The following is a 25457-nucleotide window of genomic DNA, read 5'->3' on the forward strand; positions in this document are numbered from 1 at the left end:
CACACACACACACATACACATACACACACCACGCTGTGTGTACATATCCAATCATGGCCCTGTGCACACACACACACACACACACACACACACACACACCCACACACACACACACACACACACACACACACACACATCAAGACATCCGTACACACACATTTAATCAGGCCCCCAGAGTCCAGAACAGGAGAATCACATCACACACACACACACACACACACACACACACACACACACACACACACACACACACACACACACACACACACACACACACACACACACACACACACACACACACACACCAATACATGTAAACCACCGCCCCCTCGCTCCCTGGGGGTTAACATGTAAACATACAAGAAAAGTTTAAGTTCTGAGCTACCATGGCATGGTAGCGCCGAGCGCTCCTCGCATGACAAGATACGTGGGCGCGTCGTGCACGCCAGCCGCGACCGCGAGACACTACCGCTCTCACTCTCCTTAGCTCCCTGCGCGGAGGGGATTGGGGAGCAAATTGGGTGCTCAAACAGTCAGCGTGTGACCTTCTCTCATCATGAATGTTGACCCCACCCCCCACCGCCACCGCCCTCCAGCATAAAGAGAGACACTGCGTCTCATTACACCACAACACGAGCCCCCGGTTCCCCCAAGCCCAGATAAAGAAAAATGTCTCAATTAAATCTCCGCCGTGCCGTCCAGTTATCACACTCCGGTAGCGCCGATCGCTACACTCACACACACTCAAAAGTTATTTGACATAAATTGCCGGAGTCACATCATTTCCGAGAGAGAGAGAGAGAGAGAGAGAGAGAGAGAGAGAGAGAGAGAGAGAGAGAGAGAGAGAGAGAGAGAGAGAGAGAGAGAGAGAGAGGGGGGGGGATATAGGGAGAGAGGGAGCTTTTATGACTGATCTTATTGAACCTCCAGTACAATCCCCACGCGCGGTGCAGCACGACTAACCATGGGGCAAGGCCTCGTCCCACCGGCCAGATGAACCATGCAAACACACACAGGTGGGCCTGTGATGATGACAACACACTACAGTGATCATGACAACAACACACTGCAGACAGTGATGCATGCACTGGGCTGATAGTGGCAGCGCTCTACCTTCCTGTTGGCCGTCTCTGATGAGGAGGGGAAAGGTGCAGGCCTCAGCCTACAAGCACGTGTATTGTATAGAATTAAAGAGTTGCTGTGAATATGAAAACAAGCACAATTTCTTTCCCTTGAAGACGTGCCTGAAATTAGTTTATATTTAACGTTGGTATATGACAGCTCACTGTCGCTCTCTAGTGGTGATCTGGCTGGGATACTTTCAGACACAGGCTAAGTAGTTTCTTCAGAGATTGTGAATGGAGACATTGATCGTTGACGTTGATTAAATACATCAGTTCAAGTTATCTGTCTGATCCTACATTTAGGAAAATAACTCCACTCAGAGGATTAATCTAATAAAACTGAAGGGTTGCAATTTTTGGTAGCTATTTAAAAAAAAACGTCCACTTTTATTTAACCAGTCTAATATGTTAGAATAAAAAAACACTAGTAAGATAGCCTAAATACAAATTAAAGCTGAAAAATCCTAAACATTGCACTCACATCTCCAAACAAACTCCAGACTTACCAGCAGTGATAAGGGATGGCTATCGCTCTGGAATTTTGCAGTCTTGGCACCGAAGCATGATAGCATTTCTTCACAGCCAAGGTTAGCCACACATGTGGTCACCGCTACGCTATCACTTCTACCAGGGCCTCCTGTCTGCCTGTACCAATACCAGGGCCTCCTGTCTGCTTGTACCAATACCAGGGCCTCCTCTCTGCCTGTACCAATACCAGGGCCTCCTGTCTGCCTGTACCAATACCAGGGCCTCCTGTCTGCCTGTACCAATACCAGGGCCTCCTCTCTGCTTGTACCAATACCAGGGCCGTCTGCACCAGTTAGAAAACTGAATTTCAAATCCTCAAAGAGCAGTTTTGCTGCCCTCAGTGGTTTGCAGGCCGCTATGTAATAGTCTGATCTCAATGTATTAGAATGACATACAATGGCATTTGAAGTGTATCAAAACAGTTTGTGAGATTCATTTTTTTTAATAAGACAACCGTAAGACTTGATTTTAAGCTCATCTTTATTTGCCTCAATTGTGGATAGATGAATAGTCAGTTTTTTTGCCATACATTATATAACATGAGACAAAAACTAAAATTAAAACTGTACAATGAGAAGATTAAAACAGTGTGAACCATCTTCATGGTTTATGTGTTCACCGTTAAGGTCTACAGTAGGATAGAAACTACAGAGAAGGATCAGTACTACAGGGAGTGATGCTTGAATATGTTCCACATGATGAGAAGCCAAACGTTAAATTAAACAAAGTAAATGGCACTGATTCTGTACACAAAAACAAATAATGGAAGACTCAAAAAGGAAAATTAAATATTAATACTGTTAATGACAAAAAATTCCAACTTCTTTGTGATCGCTCATTCAAAATACAAGAAACCGAATCCTAGTGTTAGGGTGAAGTGTGTAGGATCTAGTGGCCTCCCGCAGTGAGGTGGCAACCGTCTGAATACCCTTCACAACAAAGCAGGAGAGGCTAGGTGGCCTGCAAGGTGCCAGCAGCATCGAGCAGCCATGGGTCAAGAGAAACGGAGCCTTGATATTCATCAAATGTATTTAGTTAGTCTGTATAATAATAGGTTATAGCTTACAAGTAAGATAGCGATTTAAAATACACAACGTGTTAAATTAAAACCCCATCCTCTCTTGAGCAGTTTGTCCGTTCTTGGCTACTGTAGAAACTGTTGTGAAAAGATGGCAGGCTCTGTGGAAGAGGACCCCCTCCCTATTTTGATACAAAGAGCTCATTCTAGTAACGAAAAAACAACTCTTATTTTCATGGGATTATCATTAATCAAAATGTAGGCCAATTTATGAATATTATATTCAATTCCTGCGAAGATGCCACTCCATTCTACACAGTGTACCTTTTAAAGCCCAGCTGTGACTTGCCTAAGTGTTCCTGCTGCCCTTCTATGGATCCTTGCTTCACTTTAAAGGGTCTGAGGTCACACTGTCCATCCAGCGACATGACCTTAAATCATCTCGACATCCATCCCACAAAAACAGCACAAATTAAACCTGTCTGGTCAGCGGTTCGTGTGCCCCACATGTCAGTGGGACACGGAGAGGACAATCAAGAGGGGGTAATTACAATTAAAAGTGACAAGTCATTTGTCGACGTGTATGGCCCAATCACAGACCTTCATCAACTTCCTTGCCCTATTGTTGAAATTGTTGTGGGAACATTGTAATGTAGGGAACACAGATCAGCAAATCAGTATTACTAATTCAGATTTAAAATACATAATTCCTTCGTACATAGGTTTGACATAGCAGGGTACCAGGAACCATTCCCACAGCCCTAAAACATACTCTCCGTCCCTAGCCTCAGGAGCAAGATGGTAACGGAGTCTAGGATAGACTTTAAGGACACTGCTGGCTAAAGTGAAGAACATTTGTTTAGGATTTACACAACCATAGGGGCATGACATCATGAACAGAATTGTGCATGATGTCAACACATTTCAATGTGGGATATTTTGGCAACAGAGCATGCATTCTGAACCTCCTTTTGCAAGCTGGGGTCAGGGAAAACCCATCATCTTAAGATTACTAATTCATCTATGTTTTTTGCGAGTGATCAAACATATTGAAAAAACTGAGAATGAATTAAATAAAAATGGCATAATAATAATTCTTCACAGAATTATCTTCATTAGGCATCAAAGAGAGGGAACAAGAAACAAATAAACAGAACAGAGGGTGCTAAAGCAAGATCTGAAGAACATGGCTCCTTGCAGAAGTATAGAAAAAGTAACCAAACCAGTAACCAGCAATCAAATAGAGAGGATGAGTAAATTATCCCAAAAAAAAAAAAATGATCACACCATGCACAAACAAAGAAAAATAATTGTTCTTTTTGACAAACAACAGATTCAGTCATGGGATGAATCCTCATCCGACATCAGCCACAAGACCTCGGACCACCCGCATGGCTTTTGGTTTGAACATTAGTTTAATAAAAAACAAAAATACGTACTTAAAATTAAAAGAAAAAAAAGGTAGCCCAATTCAAATCCTTCTGGCTATAAGTAGTGTGAAGCGTACCCACGTCTTGTGTAGTATCATAACAGTTGTGCAGTCAGCCAGTGGTGGGCTAGCTTGTTATCTTGTCGCGGTGGCGTCAGCAGCTCATGTATATACAGGTTATTGCAGCAGACCTTGGCCTGATCATCGCTCGGTGGCGGTGGCCAGAGACGTGTGGCGCTAGACGACACACGCTAGGTGTTGGTGGTGGTGGAGGAGGAGGCTGAAACCCGTCTGAGGTGCCAGTCAGTTTCGCAGGTAGGACTGTTGACAAGGGGGGGGAGGGGTTGGGAGGAAGAGGAGAGTGCACACGTGGGGGGAGCAACGCAACAGGAAGTGGTCACCAGTAGAAGGACCGGGTCAGGAAGTTGGCGGCGGTGCTGAGCCAGCCTGAGCCGTCGCCGATGGCGCCCACACGCGTCACTGCCTTGTCGGGGTCCTGGGAGGGGCTCTCGTCCTCGGGGAGGTAGTCCGGGATGTCCGTGTTCTCCTCCACCGCCATCGCCTCACCCTCGTGGAACGGCACCATGCGCTGAAACACACAACCACATACTAATTATAATGTGTGTCTCACACACACACACACACACACACACACACACACACACACACACACACACACACACACACACACACACACACACACACACACACACACACCAAGCCTGACCCCTGATGGCGACTAGAAGTATTGCGTCAAAATAGTGTATCTTATAGTCAAAATACAAGATAGATGCTAAAGCTAAAAGATATCATTAGTAGTTGTGTTGTTCTTCATCATCTGTCTGGGGTCGTTGTGCGACACTCACCTCTCCTCCGTCCTCTGCCTTCACCACCTGCTGGGCGGTCAGCACCTTGGTGGAGTTGATGGCTGTTCCCAGGGCCTAGCAGGGACAGCGGTTAGGCTCGCTTAGAGCTCATGTATAGGTAGGTTATCTATACAGCATTTTACAAGTTTGCCTCCTGGTGGCTGGGGAGGTTTTTTAATTTGTAGCTAAGGCAGTTTATGTTATCTATTCAAAAAGGAAATTATAGTTTTTATTAAACTTTTTATTAAACACAAATGGGATAACAGAGATAACATAGATTAATGCTGGGATTTAACTGTTCATCACATTCTCATAGCGGTAGTTATGGGTATGATTTAAGCATCCGCTAGCCAGAAGCTCACCTCCGCCTTGAGGTCCGAGCGGATCCGCACCACACATCTCTTCACAGCCATCTGGAAGGTGAAGCTGATGACCCCACGGATCTTCAGTAGGGCCTCCTCACACATGCCTCGCCGAGCCTGCCCCCGCCCACGCCGCCGTTAGTACAAAACCAGGCAGCATGACGTCGGATACATTTCAAATATCTACACCTAAATGACATTTCTAAATATATCCTCTTATAACTCAGTACCTGTGATGACCACTGGAAATGTAACACATTTTAGTTGATGTGGATATCAAATCAATACATTTGCTTGAAACCTTACAATCATAAATCAAAACAAACATAAGTGGGACGGTAGTGGGACTGCTAGTGGGTGTGTGCTAGTTAGGAGGAGCAGGCTAGGGCATCTTGCTCAATGGAGCACATTGGGTAGACAGTGACAATGGGGGAATCAAACCTACAGGCTGGGAGTCTAACAACTGAGCTACAGTTTGAAGCTCCAGGAAATACCTTTTGTTGACCAACTGCCATCAGAAGGGGGGAGTTGGGGGAGAGGGATGAGACTCATTTATTACACCCAATCAACTACTACGGATTGCGCCTGTAGAGAAATACTGCCCGGCATATTTTTGTTTTTTAAGCGTGTTCCTTAGTGCTGCCGCCGAGCCACTAGTGGCTAGATGTGCGTGTGTGTGTTGTCATTTGATCTGGCTCGGTGCTGGCTGCCCCGCTGTGCACTGTTCAGGTTCAATCCCAGCACCCTGCTGTTCAATGTCTGACATTTACCACACACACACACACACACACACACACACACACACACACACACACACACACACACACACACACACACACACACACACACACACACACACACACACACACACACACACACACACACACCTGTTGCCATAACATCGAAAAACAACAAGAAAGACAGAGACACACATACAGATAAGGTATAGGGAAAGACAGAGAGAGAGGGAGAGAAAGAGAGAGAATAGAGTAGAGAGAGAAAGAGACAAACAGATAGACAGAGAAAGACAGACAGAGACGGAGACGGAGAGAGAGACAGAGACATAGACAGAGGCAGAGAGAAAGAGAGAGAAGAGCATGAGACAGAGACAGAGGGAGAGAGAGAAAGAGAGACTGATGGGGTAAGAATCAAGAGGGAGAGAGGCTGACAGAGACAGACAGCAAGAGAGAGAGACAGACAGAGAGACTTCCAGAGGGGAACAGACAAAGAGGGTGCGCTGCATACCGAGTCGTCCAGCCCGTCGATGTGCAACACCACCGTCTTGGCCCGCTTGTTGGTGGAGCCCAGGAAGAACTGGGCCTTTCGCCGGCAAGACGCAGCAGCTGCCTCCGCCTGCTCCGCCTCCTCCTTGCCCGCCGCCTGCAGGATCTCATAGACCTCAGACGCCAGCAGCTTGGTCTCCCCTGGCGACGTGGCCCTGGATGGAGGAGGGGGAGGGAGGCAGGATGAAGATCCAAAATAGGTACATGGTGGATGCAAGTGTGAAATAGTTGTTTGTTGTGGGGATTGTGGGGCTGTATGGTAAGTGCAGTTAGGCGTTTGGTCCAAGTATAGTGGTGCATACAGTTTCTGTCGTGTTTTATTTGGCATTTTGTAAATTACATTGAAACAGAAACCGGACCGGAACCGGAAAGGGGGGCTGTTTACGTTTGGTTGTAGTCTAGTAGTCTACTGTAGTATACAGTAAGGCCTGAACCGAGCGAAAAGACTACAACCAGTCCCCCTTTGCCTTTCTGGTCAACAAGCAATGAGTCTTCCAACAGAAATCAATGGATTTACAAAATGCCAAATAAAACACGACAAACTGTATTTCGCTACAATACTTGATTTGGAACATCAACGAACACCACTAACCACTCGGTGAGTTGCACATTTCTGAAAAAGAACGTTTAGGGTTGTTTTAAGGACAGGTTTGTGAATGCCCATTCTGAACCAGGCAGGGGCGATTCGAAATGAGCCAAATACCAGAGACAGGACCAATAGTCAAAATTTCAGTGTCAACCACTCTATTTCATCCTAGACAACCCAGAAAGGGGGCTCAATGTGCTAAATTGTCCTTTAAGTGCCTTTAAGTCTTTTTTTGAAATTCTGTGCAGCTAGTTATTTGCCTGGTCCAAAACACGCCAGAACCAGGCACCTGTGCAACCTTTAGACTAATGGGGCGGGTGCAGAGGAATTACTGCTACATACCGTTTCGGCATGTAATGGACCAAAATAATACAACCAAACACAATTTACAATAAACATAAACCCCCTTAATGATTCAGTCCCAGCATAGAAGCATATTGTCATACTGAACTGGGGCATCATATTGTTGCATCAGCTGGAGGCCAATGCTGTGTTCCGATATTCCATGAGTACACTTAAACGTACTAACTATCCGCTCTCACTAAGTGCGCTGATTTTCAGATGTTAGTGTCGTTCTAAAATCAAATAATCACTAACCGGAAATTACGATCACGACTGCCGCCGTGGCTCCTCCCCCGCAATAAACATCCCACTTTGAACGACTCCATTAATGCAGGCTATGTGGAAAATGCGCCGACCTTGGCTCAGCCTGGCTCCGCCCTCTTCCGCTACGTAGCTAAGATGTCTGCCGTTGAGTACGAAAAGTGTGCATTGATCCACACTCAGCGGTTTGACCGTTTTGAGTACACCATCCGGGTCCTTTCAGTACACTTCTTTTCACCCTGATCTGAATTGGAACGCCCTATGTACTCAAACTAAGTATAGTTGAGTATAGTATAGTATGAGTACGGATAGTATGGATATTGGAACACAGCACAAGTGTGCCAAGGATATGAGGCAGACACCACCCCTTCCCTGATCTCTTCCGAATGTTGGCTTTATGATCTGAAGCTGATGGGTCTTGAACGAAAGCCAGAAGTTTTTGCATCTGTATCCTCATCTTGCTCCCCCTGCTGTGATCGGATCACCCACGACACATAGCATCACTTCCACCACCCCCCCTTTTTCATGAAAGGTCACCCAGCTTCATGCCCTATGCTAGCCGGTGTGTGGCTCCATCTGAAGCTGGAGGGTGGCCCCACGGTCAGTGGTACGCTATTGTCCCTACCTCCCCTTTCCTCCCCTACAATGCAGCACTGTCCTTCACAACACGATAAAGTGTAAACAACCCCCTGCAGAGTTAGCCTCGTTCTGGGGCTATTGACAAAACACTAAGCAATAATCATAGTTGATAAATCCCCCTTGTTTATCCTAGTCTCTAGCTTGCTTCAGTAGTAGAGGTTGCTAGGGTTAGGCTTGATTGCTAGTGTAATGCTGGGTTGCTAGCATAATGGTGGGTTGCTGGCTTAATGATATATTGCTAGCGTAATGCTATGATTGGCATTTATCATCATCATTTGAAGATGAGGCTCACGCTAACAGGAAGCAGGTTTCTTGGGTGAAAACTAGCTGCAGGCAGCCATTTTTCTAGGCTCTATTGGAAGGCTCAAAACAAACCGAGTTTAATAATAACCTGATGGAAGGGATGGAGGCGAGGGGACGGACGAAGGGCGCAAACTAGGGATGTCACCATACCAGAAATTTAGTAGTCGATACCAATACCAGTGAAAATTCCACAATTCTCGATACCCAATTCGATACCACGGTGAAAGACAAAAACAAAAACAATAAATCCGATGTACTTCAACATACACTCATTAAAAACATTTGAACATTACAGAAACAGTGGCACTGGCATGTAGCCTTCAATGACTAATTAAAAATAAATTGTTAAAAATAATAATAATAATAATAATATGCGCTGAAAGCAGGCAGTCATGCAGCTATGCTGCTCACGTTTACACTTACACGTGCATGGCGGGGTTTAAAGCATAACTTCCAACGCAATATTAAGTAATATAACGCAGGTGCGCAAGGCAGCCACAGGAGACGCCAACATTGTTTTCAACCGCTCAGTAAAGCGACGTATTAATGACCAAGTTTCGAAAATAAAAGAAAGTATTTGAAGCGAATATGCAACGCTGTTTTTGATTCGTTTTTTTGGTTTGGAACGAATAGTTTTGGATGCATGCATCGGCTTTGAGTTGGTTTGTTACTTTGAAATCGCATACGCTCGCAACACACACACAATGTTCATTCATTCACCGCCACACCCACTACAACCTGCCGATCTTCAATCAAAACAACATCAAGTAAGTTATAGTGGTGGATTTCATGATTAGTTTGAATGAATCAGTTCACGTCGGTCAGTTCGCCAAGAAGAGTCGTTCGAATCGTTCGTTCGTTCAGTCTCGTTTCCGGTAGTGGTGAATCATGGTTCTCACTCCTATTCTTTTTTTCGACAAACGGAGTTGTCGCACTCGCTGCAGCTGCAGTTAGCATCTTCCGTGTTCCTTTGGCATTTAACGGCAGACTACAACACTTGTAGCTGTATATGCTGCCCGTGTCACGTCCGGGGGAATTGCACCCCCGGTACCTACAGTACTGTAGAAAAACGAGTACAGTCACGTTTTTGGAATTTTCGCATCAACTTGGTACTTTGGTAAGTATCGGTTCTCGTGACATCCCTAGCGCAAACACAACTTGACTTCCACCCAAAGTCAAAGGGGCCGTCTGAGGAATAACGGAAGCCAAGGGCCCTACACTGCAAGGGCCCCCACCCCTCTAGACAGCAGCTGTGACATGATGCCATGAGTCTTGTTCTGTTCTGTCCAAGAAGGCCAGAACGAAAAGCAAGCCAACACACTGTTGGCTGATTGTGAAGAATGGACCACACCCAGTCTGAGGGATGATGGGGACAGACCCTCATCAGATGTGGAATTACCTCTTCTGAAGACCGCTAGACACGTTTTTAAAAAGTATCAATGGAGAATAGATGGTGCAATGAGGGAATCTGCATGGGCAACTTTGGAAAAAGCTTTATATTGCACTTTTTTGCACTTTTTCTTTTTTCTTTTAGGGACGTCACGAGAACCGATACTTCGGTACCAAGTCGATACTAAAATTCAAAAAACGTGACGGTACTCGTTTTTCTTAGTACCGTAGGTACCGAATATGCAATTCCTCCGGACGTCACGTGGGCAGCATATACACCTACACGGGAACATGGAAGATGGCAACTGCAGCTGCAGCGAGTGCGACGGCTCCGCCTCGACTCGTCGATAAAAAGAATAGCAAGAGTCGTGTCTGGAAGTACTTTGCGTTTGGAACGCTGCGCCGCGCGACTGTTTCAGACGGGACCCGTTTCAATGTTGCGCTTCTAAACACGCATGGTATGACTGCGTTCGGCATCACTTACTTGATGTTGTTTTGATTGAAGATCGGCAGGTTGTAGTGGGTGCGGCGGTGAATGTGTGCGTGCGTGTGTGCATGTGTGTTGCGAGCGTATGCAATTTCAAAGTAAACAAACCAACTCAAAGCCGATGCATGCATCCAAAACTATTCGTTCAAAACCAAATAAACAAATCAAAAACAGCGTTGCTTATTCGCTTCAAATACTTTTTCTTTTCAAAACTTGGTCATTAATACGGAGCGGTACAGAGCGGTTGAAAACAATGTTGGCGTCTCCTGTGGCTGCCTTGCGCACCTGCGTTATATTACTTAATATTAGGTTGGAAGTTATGTTTTAAACCCCGCCATGCACGCAAGTGTAAACGCGAGCCGCATAGCTGCATGACTGCCTGCTTTCAGCGCGTATTTTTAGGGACCGAGCCAAACTTGGCAAGGACCCTATTGAAACCCTCGTGTTTCTTCTTCTTATTATTAGGGACCGAGCCAAACATGGCAAGGTCCCTATTGAAACCCTCATGATTCTTCTTCTTCTTCTTCTTCTTATTATTATTATTTTATATAATATATAAATATAATATAAATTTTTTATAACACTTCGACTGCATTTTTCCCCCCCTGCACATATTCTAAAACTAATTTTTTCTTGGTGCAATTGTGGGGACTGGTGAAAAATTTGATAATCTAGCCCTCAAATTCACATTCGCCCCTAGGTGGCGCTATAGCAACTGTTCAAAAGTGCAAACTTTGCACAAGCATATCTCGCCACCGGTTTGACCTACATTCATGAAACTTTGCACAAACATGCATATCCTCATGATGAACAAAAAAGTCTCTTGAACTGAACACTTCCGGTAGCCATATTTTCCGCCATTTTGAATTTAGTTAAAAACAGTAAATTCCCCAAGGATCCCAGGTTTTTCGACTTTGACAAAAATCCTTTGGCACATATCATCTATGGCCCATTATCTTCAATCTGACTTAAGGATTAGTCTGTACAATAAAGTTTAGAGCACCAATGCGTTCTAAAAGGGGTGTGGTTGAAACCTCGAAAATAGTTAATTGCTCATATCAACGTCAAGTTGGACGCCTATGATGTTGGCCCCAATACAAAAGTTGTTCAGAATCAAATTCTAAACAAGATAAAGTCAACATATTTTCAAATGGGGCGTGGCATCGAAATGGGCGTGGCCTGACACTAAAATCGCCACAGTTCATAGACGCAATGTTTGATTTGAGCGGGACCCACTCAGTGGCCGTAAGGTACCAAAGTTCTAACTGCTCAATTAAAATTAAGTCGATTGAAAAAACAACATGGCCGCCACAGGCTCTGGTGTCAGGGTAAATCACTGTGCGGAGACCGTAATAGTTATGAATATGAAATTCACAGGACACGTGTAGACTGGTGCCGATAACTCACATACCAGCCTCTGGTCACACAAGGTCACAACACACTAACCCCCCCCCCTGTCACCTGGCCCCCCGCTCAACTCTCCCCCGTCCCTCTCCACCCACCAAGATAGTTGTGGGCGACTCCATCACTAGAAACATCCGTCTGCATAACTCTACTACACACTGTCTACCTGGTGCCACTGTCAATTCACTATTAGAGAAGCTCCCTGACCTGCTCCAATCAACTCCCCCCTCTGTTAACCGCATCATTGTCCATGTGGGGACAAATGACACTGCCCACCGGCAATCTGAGGTGCTCAAAGCCAGATTCAACAATCTATTTGAGTTTTTGAAAACGTGTGGTAAAACAGTTTTCATCAGTGGCCCTCTTCCCACACTCAACCTTGGTTCAGAACGTTTTAGCAGACTCCTGTCCCTCAACTCCTGGCTCCAGGCTGCCTGCAGAGAGCAGGACATCAACTACATTGACAATTTTAATTTATTCTGGAACCGTTCCTCTTTTTACCAGCGTGATGGTATCCATCCAAGCAGGTTGGGCAGCCGCGTTCTGTCTGGCAACCTCCAGCACGCGGTATTGAATGCATGACTGATAACGGCTGAATCAGCCCCCCCCACCCCTTGCAGGGGAGAAGCTCCCCCCTCCTTCTCCCTCTCCGTTCCCCCCCTTGATTCTACACGTCAACAGACTCTCCCAATCTCTAGCCATCTCCACTCATTGCCTATAACCACTTCAACTGTTGGTTCTGTCGCCCTCACCACAGCCTTTACACCATGCAATTCTCCACTCGTCATTCCTGTCTTCATCTCGCATAGACGGCGTCCTGCTCAAAGTCACCAGCATGGGGCCCATACATGTCTCCTGCGTTCACTACGCCCCTCCTCACTTCCCCCTCCCTCGACTGTTAAGATGGCACTGATCAATATCAGATCTCTTAATAATAAGACTTTTATTTTGAAAAACTTTTTTTCTGCTCACACTTTGGATTTTTTGCTGTTAACCGAAACCTGGCAAAAGCCAGGTGATGTTAGTGCCTTCTCTGAGCTCCTCCCTCCCAGCTGCTCTTTTTTCAGCTGTCCACGAGCCACTGGTCGAGGTGGTGGTGTAGCCTCTGTGTTCAAAAATAAATTCAAATGCAGGCTCATCACAACAAATACTTACTCTAGTTTTGAGCTCCAGGTTTTTGTGCTAGATAATAACTGCTCCATCCTGTGTGCCATTATCTACCGTCCCCCTAAGGCAAACCAGAATTTTATTTCTGAATTTTCTGAGTTTTTAGCAGAGTTTTTACCAAAATTTGACAAAATTCTAATCTGCGGAGATTTTAATATACATGTCTGCTGCTCAGCTAATCAATTGGGAAATGACTTCAGAGATCTTTTAGATTCTTTTGATCTCACACAATTAGTGGCCGGACCAACACATAATCTTGGCCATACATTGGATTTAATAATCACCTATGGTCTCTCGGTGTCAGTCAAAGAGATCAGTGTCACTCCCCTCTCTGACCATCTTCCCATACTCTTCGACCTAAGAGTACCATCTCCTGCAACTAAGCCCGTCTTACCTCCTTGCCGTCGCCGCATTATCACCTCTTCCACTGCCAGTGATTTTGCATCAGCATTTCAAAATAGTGATCCCACTACCTTAGACAACCTGTGTTATCCTGCCTCACCTGACTGTTTCATCTCCTCCTTCCACTCTACTTGCACTTCAATTCTTGACTCTGTAGCTCCTCTAAGGATAAAATCCTCAAAGTCCAGGGCTGATCCTTGGCTGAATGATTACACTCGCGCTCTTAGGCAAGACTGTAGATTGGCAGAACGGAAATGGAAGAAGCACAAATCTCCCATTTTGCTGGGTATCTGGAGGGACAAGTTAGCTACTTTTCAGAGAGCTATGAGAGATGCAAAAGCTCTTTATCTGTCCAGACTCATCTCTACGAGCAGCAATCGTCCAAGGGTATTATTTAGTACAATAAACTCTGTCATTAATCCATCCACTAGTAGCCCTCTAGATGCTTCAACAGCAACTTGTGAAGAGTTTTTAAAATTCTTTGTTGACAAAATCGTTTCTGTTAGGGGAAAGATTACTGCTAACACCAATGTCGCAGATAATAGGCTGAATTCTGCCTCTGTGCACCCAACTGTTGTTCTTAATAATTTTGAGCCTGTTTCCCTCTCCCTCCTTTCTGAGATCGTGCAAAAGCTAAAGGCAACCACCTGTCCCTCAGACATTGTTCCCGCTAAGGTGCTGAAAGAGGTTTTTAATACTGTCGGACCTTACCTCCTTGTTTTTATCAACATGTGCCTTAGCTCAGGTACTGTCCCAGATCTTTTTAAACATGCCGTGGTCAGACCACTTCTCAAGAAACCTCACCTGGATCCCTCAGTTTTATCTAATTTTAGGCCCGTTTCTCATCTGTCTTTTTTATCTAAGGTCTTAGAGAAGGTTGTTTTTATTCAGTTACAATCTTTTCTGGAAAAAAATGCCATCTTCGAAAAATTTCAATCTGGTTTTAGATCCCGCCATAGCACTGAGTCGGCTCTACTTAAAATCCACAACGATATCCTCCTTTCAGCTGACAATAAAACCCCCATGATACTAGTCCTCCTAGACCTCACAGCAGCATTCGATACAGTAGACCACTCTATTCTCATCTCCCGTCTGTCCAATCACGTGGGCATTCAGGGTCCAGTTCTTAAATGGTTTTCCTCTTACCTCAAAACCAGGTCTTTCTCCGTTATGATTGGAGACCTCTCATCCTCCTGTGCCCCCCTCTCTTGTGGGGTTCCACAGGGTTCCATTCTCGGCCCCCTTCTTTTCACCCTCTATCTACTGCCTCTTGGAAAGATCATATCAACGCATAATCTTCATTTTCATTGTTATGCTGATGACATTCAGGTTTACCTCCCAATCATTCCAAATGCTCCAGCTGCTCTAAAATCCCTCCTCAATTGCCTAGAAGATATTAACCTGTGGTTGACAAAAAACTTTCTGCACTTGAACCAGTCAAAAATGGAATGTATTGTTTTTGGTACCTCTAATGTTTGCGAAAATGTGATTAGTAACTGTGTTTCCTCTTCCGTTGCCTCTCTTTTTAAACCTGCTGTAAGAAACCTGGGAGTTATTTTAGACCCTGGCCTTTGTTTTGATCAGCAGATTGACTCAGTAGTGAAGCTAAGTTTCTTTCAACTGCGCCTTTTAAGTAAAGTTAAACCATTCCTCAGCAGGAACGATCTTGAAATGGCTATACATGCTTTTATCAGTTCTAGGTTAGATTATTGCAATTCCCTGTACTTTGGCATTAAGCAATCATCTCTCTCCCGCCTTCAACTGGTACAAAATGTTGCAGCACGCCTCCTAACCAACACCTCCCGTTACAGTCACATCACTCCCGTTCTCTGTTCACTACATTGGCTCCCGGTTAAATTTAGAATCACTTTTAAACTGTTATTATTTGTTTTTAAAGCTATTCATGGTCTTGCTCCAGAGTATCTGTCCGATTGTTTAAAACTTAGACGACACTGTAGAGCCCTCCGGTCCTCAAAACAGCCCCTGTTAGAGGTCCCTTTCTCTAATTGCAAACAGTGGGGGGATCGGACCTTTTCAATAGCGGGACCAAAACTGTGGAACTCCCTACCCCCTGAATTCTATTTTATTGATGACTTGGCACTTTTTAAAGCACGTCTTAAAACTCATTTGTTTAAACTGGCTTTTAATATTGATTAACTTTTACCTTTTGATATGTATTTCATTGTTATGTTTTCTTGTTTTGTTTTTTCTATGCCATTTGTCACCTGAAATGTTATTTCTTTTCTGTAAAGCACTTTGATCATCTGTCCGATGTTGTAAGGTGCTATATAAATAAACTTTATTATTATTATTATACCAAAATTCGTGTTTCTATTTTTTGTAGCGCCCCCTACAGGAACTTTAAAAAGCAGCCCCTGCGCCACGTTTCACCAATATGTATGAAACTCAGTATTCACGTACAATGTGCCCATACCTACAGAAAAGCCTCTTGGACCCATGCCCCAAACCCCACAGGAAGTCGGCTATTTGCATTTTTAATTTTCACTCTCAGCGGCCATTTTGAATTTTTTTCACTTTTTTGCCTTGTATTTGAATGAACTCCTCCTAGGGAATTTATCGGATCTGCTTCAAAATTGGTCAGTACAGTCATGAAGTGGTGCTGAAGCAAAATCATGCTATTTGTGATTGTACATTGAAGGGCGTGTCCGTAGCATGCCGTCAAAGTTGGCCATTTTTGAATTCCGTCGCCTTGTATTAAACTTACTCCTCCTAGGGAATTTATTGGATCTGCTTCAAAATTGGTCAGTACAGTCATGAAGTGGTGCAGAACCAAAATCGTGCTATTTGTGACTGTACGTTGAAGGGCATGTCCGTGGCGTGCCGTCAGAGTTGGCCATTTTTGAATTCCGTCGCCTTGTATTTGAACTAACTCCTCCTAGGGAATTTATCGAATCTGCTTCCAAATTGGTCAGTACAGTCATGAAATGGTGCTGAATAAACGCCGTGCTATTTGGGACTGTACGTTGAAGGGCGTGTCCGTGGCGTGATGTCAAAGTTGGCCATTTTGAATGGAATTTCACTTTTTCGCATTGTATTTGAACAAACTCCTCCACCACATTTTTCCCCCCCTGCACATATTCGAAAACTCATTTTTATTTGGCACATTTTGTGGGACTGGTGAAAAATTTGATATTCTAGCCCTCAAATTCACATTCGCCCCTAGGTGGCGCTATACCAACTATGCCAAAATTTCAACGTTTGCACAAGCATAACTCGTCACGGGTTGGACCTAAACTCATGAAACTTTGCACACATATGCAAATCCTCATAATGAAGAAATTTGCAGATACTAACTTAGCACTTCCGGTAGCCAGATTTCCCGCCATTTTGAATTTAGTTAAAAACAGTAAATTCCCCAAGGATCCCAGGTTTTTCGACTTTGACAAAATTCCTTTGGCACATATCATCTATGGCCCATTATCTTCAATCTGACATAAGGATTAGTCTGTAGGATAAATTTCAAAGTACCCATGAGCCATTGAGTTAAAAAAGGGGTGTGTTTTTCACCCCAAAAATAGTAAATTGCACATATCTACATTAATTGGACTCCTATGGTGTTGGACCTCTCTACTAAAGTTGTTCATAATCAAATTCTGAACAAGAATAAGTCAACAATTTTTCAAATGGGGTGTGGCATCGAAGTGGGCGTGGCCCGTTACTAAAATAGCCACAGTTCATAGACGCAATGTTTGATTTGAGCGGGACCAACTCAATGGCCGTTAGGTACCAAAGTTCTAACTGCTCACCAAAAATTAAGTCGATTTAAAAAACAACATGGCCGCCAGAGGCTCAAAATCACTCTGCGGACACCGTAATAGTTATGAATATGAAATTCACAGGACACGTGTAAACTGGTGCCGATAGCTCACATACCAAAATTCGTGTTTCTATTTTTTGTAGCGCCCCCTACAGGAACTTTAAAAAGCAGCCCCTGCGCCACGTTTCACCAATATGTATGAAACTCAGTATTCACGTACAATGTGCCCATACCTACAGAAAAGCCTCTTGGACCCATGCCCCAAACCCCACAGGAAGTCGGCTATTTGCATTTCTAATTTTCACTTTTGGCGGCCATTTTGAATTTTTTTCACTTTTTTGCCTTGTATTTGAATGAACTCCTCCTAGGGAACTTATCGGATCTGCTTCAAAATTGGTCAGTACAGTCATGAAGTGGTGCTGAACCAAAATCGTGCTATTTGTGATTGTACGTTGAAGGGCGTGTCCGTGGCGTGCCGTCAAAGTTGGCCATTTTTGAATTCCGTCGCCTTGTATTTGAATGAACTCCTCCTAGGGAATTTATCGGATCTGCTTCAAAATTGGTCAGTACAGTCATGAAGTGGTGCTGAACCAAAATCGTGCTATTTGTGATTGTACGTTGAAGGGCGTGTCCGTGGCGTGCCGTCAAAGTTGGCCATTTTTGAATTCCGTCGCCTTGTATTTGAACTAACTCCTCCTAGGGAATTTATCGGATCTGCTTCAAAATTGGTCAGTACAGTCATGAAGTGGTGCTGAACCAAAATCGTGCTATTTGTGATTGTACGTTGAAGGGCGTGTCCGTGGCGTGCCGTCAAAGTTGGCCATTTTTGAATTCCGTTGCCTTGTATTTGAATGAACTCCTCCTAGGGAATTTATCGGATCTGCTTCAAAATTGGTCAGTACAGTCATGAAGTGGTGCTGAACCAAAATCGTGCTATTTGTGATTGTACGTTGAAGGGCGTGTCCGTGGCGTGCCGTCAAAGTTGGCCATTTTTGAATTCCGTCGCCTTGTATTTGAACTAACTCCTCCTAGGGAATTTATCGGATCTGCTTCAAAATTGGTCAGTACAGTCATGAAGTGGTGCTGAAACAAAATCGTGCTATTTGTGACTGTACGCTGAAGGGCGTGTCCGTGGCGTGCCGTCAAAGTTGGCCATTTTGAATGGAATTTCACTTTTTCCCCTTGTATTTGAACGAACTCCTCCTAGGGTATTTATCGGATCTGCTTCACAATTAGTCAGTACAGTCAAAACATGGTGCTCAACCAACGCCGTGTTATTTGTGACTGTACATTGAAGGGCATGGCCGTGGCGTGCTGTCAAAGTTGGCCATTTTTAATGGAATTCTTTCACTTTTTCGCCTTGTATTTCACTCCTAGGGAATTCATCGGATCATTGATGTAGGGTTAATGAACATGTAATTCAGTTAAATGTGGTCTTACATGTTAATGTCAAAACAATCAGTAGGACACCACAGGGCACCTCTGCTTCTACAGATTACATAAATTCGCGATTTTTTTTTAAAACTGCGCTTTTTTAAAACTGCGCGCAGTGATGAACGGGACCTCGTGCCGGCTTGCGGCTGCGTCACGTGCGGTCCTAACATGTGCACATCTTGCCAGCACACATGTTACGACGGCACGTGACGCGGCCGCAAGCCGGCGCGAATTTTTTTTAAAACTGCGCGCAGTGATGAACGGGACCTCTTACCGGCTTGCGGCTGCGTCACGTGCGGTCCTAACATGTGCACATCTTGCCAGCACACATGTTAGGACGGCACGTGACGCGGCCGCAAGCCGGCGCGAGGTCCCGTTCATCACTGCGCGCAGTTTTAATCAGGGACCGAGCCAAACTTGGCAAGGACCCTATTGAAATCCTCATGTTTATTAGGGACCGAGCCAAACTTGGCAAGGACCCTATTGAAACCCTCATGTTTATTAGGGACCGAGCAGAACCTGCAAGGTCCCTATTGTTTTTGGTCCGTTTATTAGGGACCGAGCCAAACATGGCAAGGACCCTATTGAAACCCTCGTGTTTCTTCTTCTTATTATTTTTAGCCACTTCGACTGCATTTTTCCCCCCCTGAACATATACGAAAACTCATTTTTATTTGGCACATTTGTGGGGACTGGTGAAAAATTTGATATTCTAGCCCTCAAATTCACATTCGCCCCTAGGTGGCGCTATGGCAACTGTTCAAAAGTGCAAACTTTGCACAAGCAGCACGCGTCACCGGTTTGACCTACACTCATGAAACTTTGCACACATATACATATCCTCATGATGAACAAAAAAGTCTCTTGAACTGAACACTTCCGGTAGCCATATTTTCCGCCATTTTGAATTTAGTTAAAAACAGTAAATTCCCCAAGGATCCTAGGTTTTTCGACTTTGACAAAAATCCTTTGGCACATATCATCTATGGCCCATTATCTTCAATCTGACTTAAGGATTAGTCTGTACAATAAAGTTTAGAGCACCAATGAGTTCTAAAAGTGGTGTGGTTGAAACCTCGAAAATAGTTAATTGCTCATATCAACGTCAAGTTGGACGCCTATGATGTTGGCCCCAATACAAAAGTTGTTCAGAATCAAATTATGAACAAGATAAAGTCAACATATTTTCAAATGGGGCGTGGCATCGAAATGGGCGTGGCCTGACACTAAAATCGCCACAGTTCATAGACGCAATGTTTGATTTGAGCGGAACCCACTCAGTGGCCGTTAGGTACCAAAGTTCTAACTGCTCAATTAAAATTAAGTCGATTGAAAAAACAACATGGCCGCCACAGGCTCTGGTGTCAGGGTAAATCCCTGTGCGGAGACCGTAATAGTTATGAATATGAAATTCACAGGACACGTGTAGACTGGTGCCGATAGCTCACATACCAAAATTCGTGTTTCTATTTTTTGTAGCGCCCCCTACAGGAACTTTAAAAAGCAGCCCCTGCGCCACGTTTCACCAATATGTATGAAAATCGGTAGGCACGTATAAGGTCCCATGACCTACAGAAAAGCCTCTTGGACCCATGCTCCAAACCCCACCGGAAGTCGGAAATTTTAATTTTTTCATTTTCACTCTCGTTCTTCTTATTATTATTATTTTTAGCGACTTCGACTGCATTTTTCCCCCCCTGAACATATTCGAAAACTCTTTTTTTTTTGGTGCAATTGTGGGGACTGGTGAAAAATTTGATATTCTAGCCCTCAAATTCACATTCGCCCCTAGGTGGCGCTATAGCAACTGTTCAAAAGTGCAAACTTTGCACAAGCAGCACGCGTCACCGGTTTGACCTACACTCATGAAACTTTGCACACACATGAAAATCCTCATGATGAACAAAAAAGTCTCTTGAACTGAACACTTCCGGTAGCCATATTTTCCGCCATTTTGAATTTAGTTAAAAACAGTAAATTCCCCAAGGATCCCAGGTTTTTCGACTTTGACATAAATCCTTTGGCACATATCATATATGGCCCATTATCTTCAATCTGACTTAAGGATTAGTCTGTACAATAAAGTTTAGAGCACCAATGAGTTCTAAAAGGGGTGTGGTTGAAACCTCGAAAATAGTTAATTGCTCATATCAACGTCAAGTTGGACGCCTATGATGTTGGCCCCAATACAAAAGTTGTTCAGAATCAAATTCTAAACAGGATAAAGTCAACATATTTTCAAATGGGGCGTGGCATCGAAATGGGCGTGGCCTGACACTAAAATCGCCACAGTTCATAGACGCAATGTTTGATTTGAGCGGGACCCACTCAGTGGCCGTAAGGTACCAAAGTTCTAACTGCTCAATTAAAATTAAGTCGATTGAAAAAACAACATGGCCGCCACAGGCTCTGGTGTCAGGGTAAATCACTGTGCGGAGACCGTAATAGTTATGAATATGAAATTCACAGGACACGTGTAGACTGGTGCCGATAACTCACATACCAAAATTCGTGTTTCTATTTTTTGTAGCGCCCCCTACAGGAACTTTAAAAAGCAGCCCCTGCGCCACGTTTCACCAATATGTATGAAACTCAGTATTCACGTACAATGTGCCCATACCTACAGAAAAGCCTCTTGGACCCATGCCCCAAACCCCACAGGAAGTCGGCTATTTGCATTTTTTATTTTCACTCTCGGCGGCCATTTTGAATTTTTTTCACTTTTTTGCCTTGTATTTTAATGAACTCCTTCTAGGGAATTTATCGGATCTGCTTCAAAATTGGTCAGTACAGTCATGAAGTGGTGCTGAACCAAAATCATGCTATTTGTGATTGTACATTGAAGGGCGTGTCCGTGGCATGCCATCAAAGTTGGCCATTTTTGAATTCCGTCGCCTTGTATTAAACTTACTCCTCCTAGGGAATTTATTGGATCTGCTTCAAAATTGGTCAGTACAGTCATGAAGTGGTGCAGAACCAAAATCGTGCTATTTGTGACTGTACGTTGAAGGGCATGTCCGTGGCGTGCCGTCAAAGTTGGCCATTTTTGAATTCCGTCGCCTTGTATTTGAACTAACTCCTCCTAGGGAATTTATCGGATCTGCTTCAAAATTGGTCAGTACAGTCATGAAGTGGTGCTGAAACAAAACCGTGCTATTTGTGACTGTACGTTGAAGGGCATGGCCGTGGCGTGCTGTCAAAGTTGGCCATTTTGAATGGAATTCTTTCACTTTTTCGCCTTGTATTTCAACTAACTCCTCCTAGGGAATTTATCCGATCATTGATGTAGGGTTAATAATGTTAGTTAAAGTTGTTACAACATGTAATGAATTTATCCGATCATTGATGTAGGGTTAATAATGTTAGTTAAAGTTGTTACAACATGTAATTCAGTTAAATGTGGTCTTACATGTTAATGTCAAAACAATCAGTAGGACACCACAGGGCACCTCTGCTTCTACAGATTACATAAATTCGCGAATTTTTTTAAAACTGCGCTTTTTTAAAACTGCGCGCAGTGATGAACGGGACCTCGTGCCGGCTTGCGGCCGCGTCACGTGCCGTCCTAACATGTGCACATCTTGCCAGCACACATGTTACGACGGCACGTGACGCGGCCGCAAGCCGGCGCGAGGTCCCGTTCATCACTGCGCGCAGTTTTAATTATTATTATTACTTGAACGCTACATGCCACTGTTCTTTTTTTGTAATGTTAATAGTGGTTTATTTTTATTCATTACTTGAAGGCTACATGCCAGTGCCACTGTTTTTTGTAATGTTTAAATGTTTTTAATAAATAAAGTACATGGGATTTATTGTTTTGTTTTTGACCGTGGTATCGAATTGGGTATCGAGAATCGTGGAATTTCACTGGTATTGGTATCGACTACTAAATTTCTGGTATCGTGACATCCCTAATCTCCGCCCAGCGCTCATTCCACTGTGCAGATTAAATCGCGCAGCCTTCTGTAACAGCAACTGTGCGATCATCCCTGCCCTCACACATTGTTGAAATCATATGCTGGATGCTTTAATCTTTCTATGTGTATTTTAGTGAATGATCGGGCTATAATAAGACCACATTGGCTATGTAATCGCGGACAAAAGGGGACATTTCATAGTGGATGGTGGAATAGTAACATTCACCTTTGCTTTGATTATGAAGATATTCCTGTTTTTTACCTCCCATACGACAGCGTTGTTAACCCATCCGTAGGCTTTTAATTGTTGTGCGGTATAAGGTGACGGATTCTCAATGAGATAAATGTAAATATCTCTAAACTCCAAGTCTGGTAGAGTCTTTGCCAGCTTCAAAGCAATGCATAACCTACATCAGCGGGTGCTGTGTATGGATCACAAGTTACGAGTATGTTTATCTTCTCTTCGTATCTAATTTTAACATTTTGTGACAAATGGTCTAAATAGTTGATTTATTTATATTAGTAGTATCGGAAATCTGTATCGGCCAACCAGGCTGCAATTCCCCTGGTTGGCCGTTGTTCGTCACCATTTTGCCAGCGTTTGTTGCCCTCCAGGTATCCAAGGTAGTCACGTGACCGCAAAGTATGAATACAATACTTAATCATTCTTGAGATGGCGGGATGAGCATTAAAGCTCAAAGACATTCATAACATTCCCTTGACACAGAGTACATTCTCTTAATTATTATTATTATTATGCAGAATGCAATACAGTCTCAAAAGAAAGGGTTTCTGTACATGCAACGTATGCGTGTTTGTTTTCTGTGTGTGTATATAAGAGGGTGTGAGGGATAGTTACAAGTCGCGAAGACCAGGGACAGACAGAGAAAAAGAAAGAGAAATTTAGAGACAGATAGATACAGAATGAGAGGCAGACGGAATGAGAGAGAAAGACAGATGGACCGGAAGAGAGGGACAGAGGAATAAAGAGTTTGACAGAAATAGAGGGTGAGAGACAGAAATAGAAGGAGAGACAGAAACAGAGAGAGATAAAGCAAGCTTCAGCAATGGGGAACAGGGACGTACTTCTGCATGACGTTCTGCAGACTCAGCATCATGCCCAGCTCGTCCTTCATCTTCTCCCTGTTGGCGCGACATTCTGCTAGGTAGCGCACAGCCTTGAGGACAACAAGGACAACCATTAACATACTTATTTTTTACTATGAATAGAAACCACAAACAAGAGTCACTAATGACATACCACACTTCACGTCAGTAGATTTGCCTTAATACACATATTAAGACACTAACTGTGTGTTACTACCGTTTAATGTGCTCCTAAAATGTCATGGTTACATAAAACCACTTAGATGTTGACTCAGATTGTGGGCTGACTATAAGAAGAAGATGGAGAGGACCATTATATAATAGATGCATATGCGTCATATGAGTCGTTTGGCTACCCAGAGAAAAGAGTTAATAAAACATGAAAACAGAACTTGATACTGAAATATTCAAACACGTACGTGTTGTAACAACACCGGCCAAGTGAGGGCGACAATGTTTTGGATATCAAACCCACAAATTAAAGTTTCAGTCTTGAAGTTGGGGTAATTAAATGAAATGTACTACAATCAAAACTGTTTAAAACAATGTTTTTATCCAGGCCAGCCCAGATGGGGATTTAAAAGAGTTACCATGTGAACACATACTTTTCTCCTAGCAGGCAATAGATGTTGGGCAGCAAGACGTATATAAACACATTACCAGTAGTGCAGAGTAGACGACCTGCGGATTTGTGTGATCCAGGAACAGTATCAGGCCAGGTAGACACCCATGGTCTTCAACTATGGCTCTTCTGTTGAGTGGGTCTGCTGCAAGGTCCCGCAGCTGGTTGACGATCGCTAACGCATCCATCTCCCCACTCATGGTGCCTCTGGTCTGGGGGCCATATACGTCAAACCGGCCTCCTCACTCTACTTGAGAAAAGTGAGAAGAAGAGATTATGATATGCACTTTAATCAAAACAAAAGTAATAAACGAAAACAATCCCATATAATAAAAGCTTCGCTTTTTTTTCTCAAATAAGCACAACTGTGGAATGTACACAAAGAGCACACATTCTCACATAATGCACATCCTTAGATACAGGTCAACGTGTGTCTATGTTTGGTTATCTACATAATAGATGTGTTTTTATTGACAGAGCAGAGTTGGGTGATTTAACTGGTATATCTTAACTTTTGGTGTGACCCTTGGAACAATCCTGATGCTGGTTGCTGATGTGACACACAAAAATAAAGTATAGCTCTCCTCTGGAGAAAAGACTGCTCTAAGCTTGGTCGACTGGACGTCAATACCATTTGATTCCTCTGCAAACCTTCAATTATAAACAAGCTCAAGCATTAAGAGGCGTACATGATCAAACATAACGCATAACATTGTCAACGACCCCGAGCTAACCTCAATTCAAACCCGACCGATGCGTTGTGGCAGCTAGCTAGCTCCGAGGCTAGCCCGGTGACAAGGCTTACCTTATCTCAAATAGATGTCTTTAAAATCATAAGGCAACTCTGGATGAACGGTCAGAAGGACATGTGAATTTGCGACAAACTGACCCTATGTATACACAATATGGACAATACCCAGAAAAGGAGTAGGTATAGGCCTTGGGTCGTTCTCCTGCTAGCTGTCTTTAGCAGGGCTGTGATGGTACCAGGCACTGGGTGCAGTGT

General features: G+C 43.9%; 1 protein-coding gene across 4 annotated transcripts; it reads right to left on the bottom strand.

The window, feature by feature from the left end:
* Positions 1 to 2123: 2123 nt before the first annotated feature.
* On the bottom strand, positions 2124 to 25443 carry armc1 (armadillo repeat containing 1). 4 transcript variants are annotated; one of them, XM_084474927.1, is made up of 7 exons: positions 25368 to 25443; positions 24490 to 24698; positions 23809 to 23900; positions 6573 to 6765; positions 5328 to 5444; positions 4966 to 5040; positions 2124 to 4688 (listed from the first exon to the last, which is right to left on the bottom strand). In XM_084474927.1, the coding sequence occupies exons 2-7, from the start codon at positions 24649 to 24651 to the stop codon at positions 4497 to 4499; spliced, it is 831 nt and encodes a 276-aa protein (XP_084331053.1). In that variant the 5' UTR covers positions 24652 to 24698; positions 25368 to 25443; the 3' UTR covers positions 2124 to 4496. The 4 variants fall into 4 exon arrangements, with proteins under 4 accessions (XP_084331053.1, XP_084331052.1, XP_084331051.1 ...); XM_084474926.1 differs by having other exon boundaries at positions 24490 to 24701; positions 25368 to 25439; XM_084474925.1 differs by having other exon boundaries at positions 25257 to 25432.
* Positions 25444 to 25457: the final 14 nt, after the last annotated feature.

Source organism: Micromesistius poutassou, assembly GCF_964030765.1.
Source record: "Micromesistius poutassou genome assembly, chromosome: 11".
NCBI classification, from domain to species: Eukaryota; Metazoa; Chordata; class Actinopteri; order Gadiformes; family Gadidae; genus Micromesistius; species Micromesistius poutassou.

Excerpts from the sequence above, each read along its gene's own strand:
- armc1 (XM_084474927.1), bottom strand. The coding sequence starts at position 24,651 with ATGAGTGGGGAGATGGATGCGTTAGCGATCGTCAACCAGCTGCGGGAC. Across the intron at positions 23,901-24,489 it reads TCGTCTACTCTGCACTACTG|GCTGTGCGCTACCTAGCAGA; the intron begins GTAATGTGTTTA and ends GTTGTCCTCAAG. Across the intron at positions 5,445-6,572 it reads TCGACGGGCTGGACGACTCG|GCTCGGCGAGGCATGTGTGA; the intron begins GTATGCAGCGCA and ends GGGCGGGGGCAG.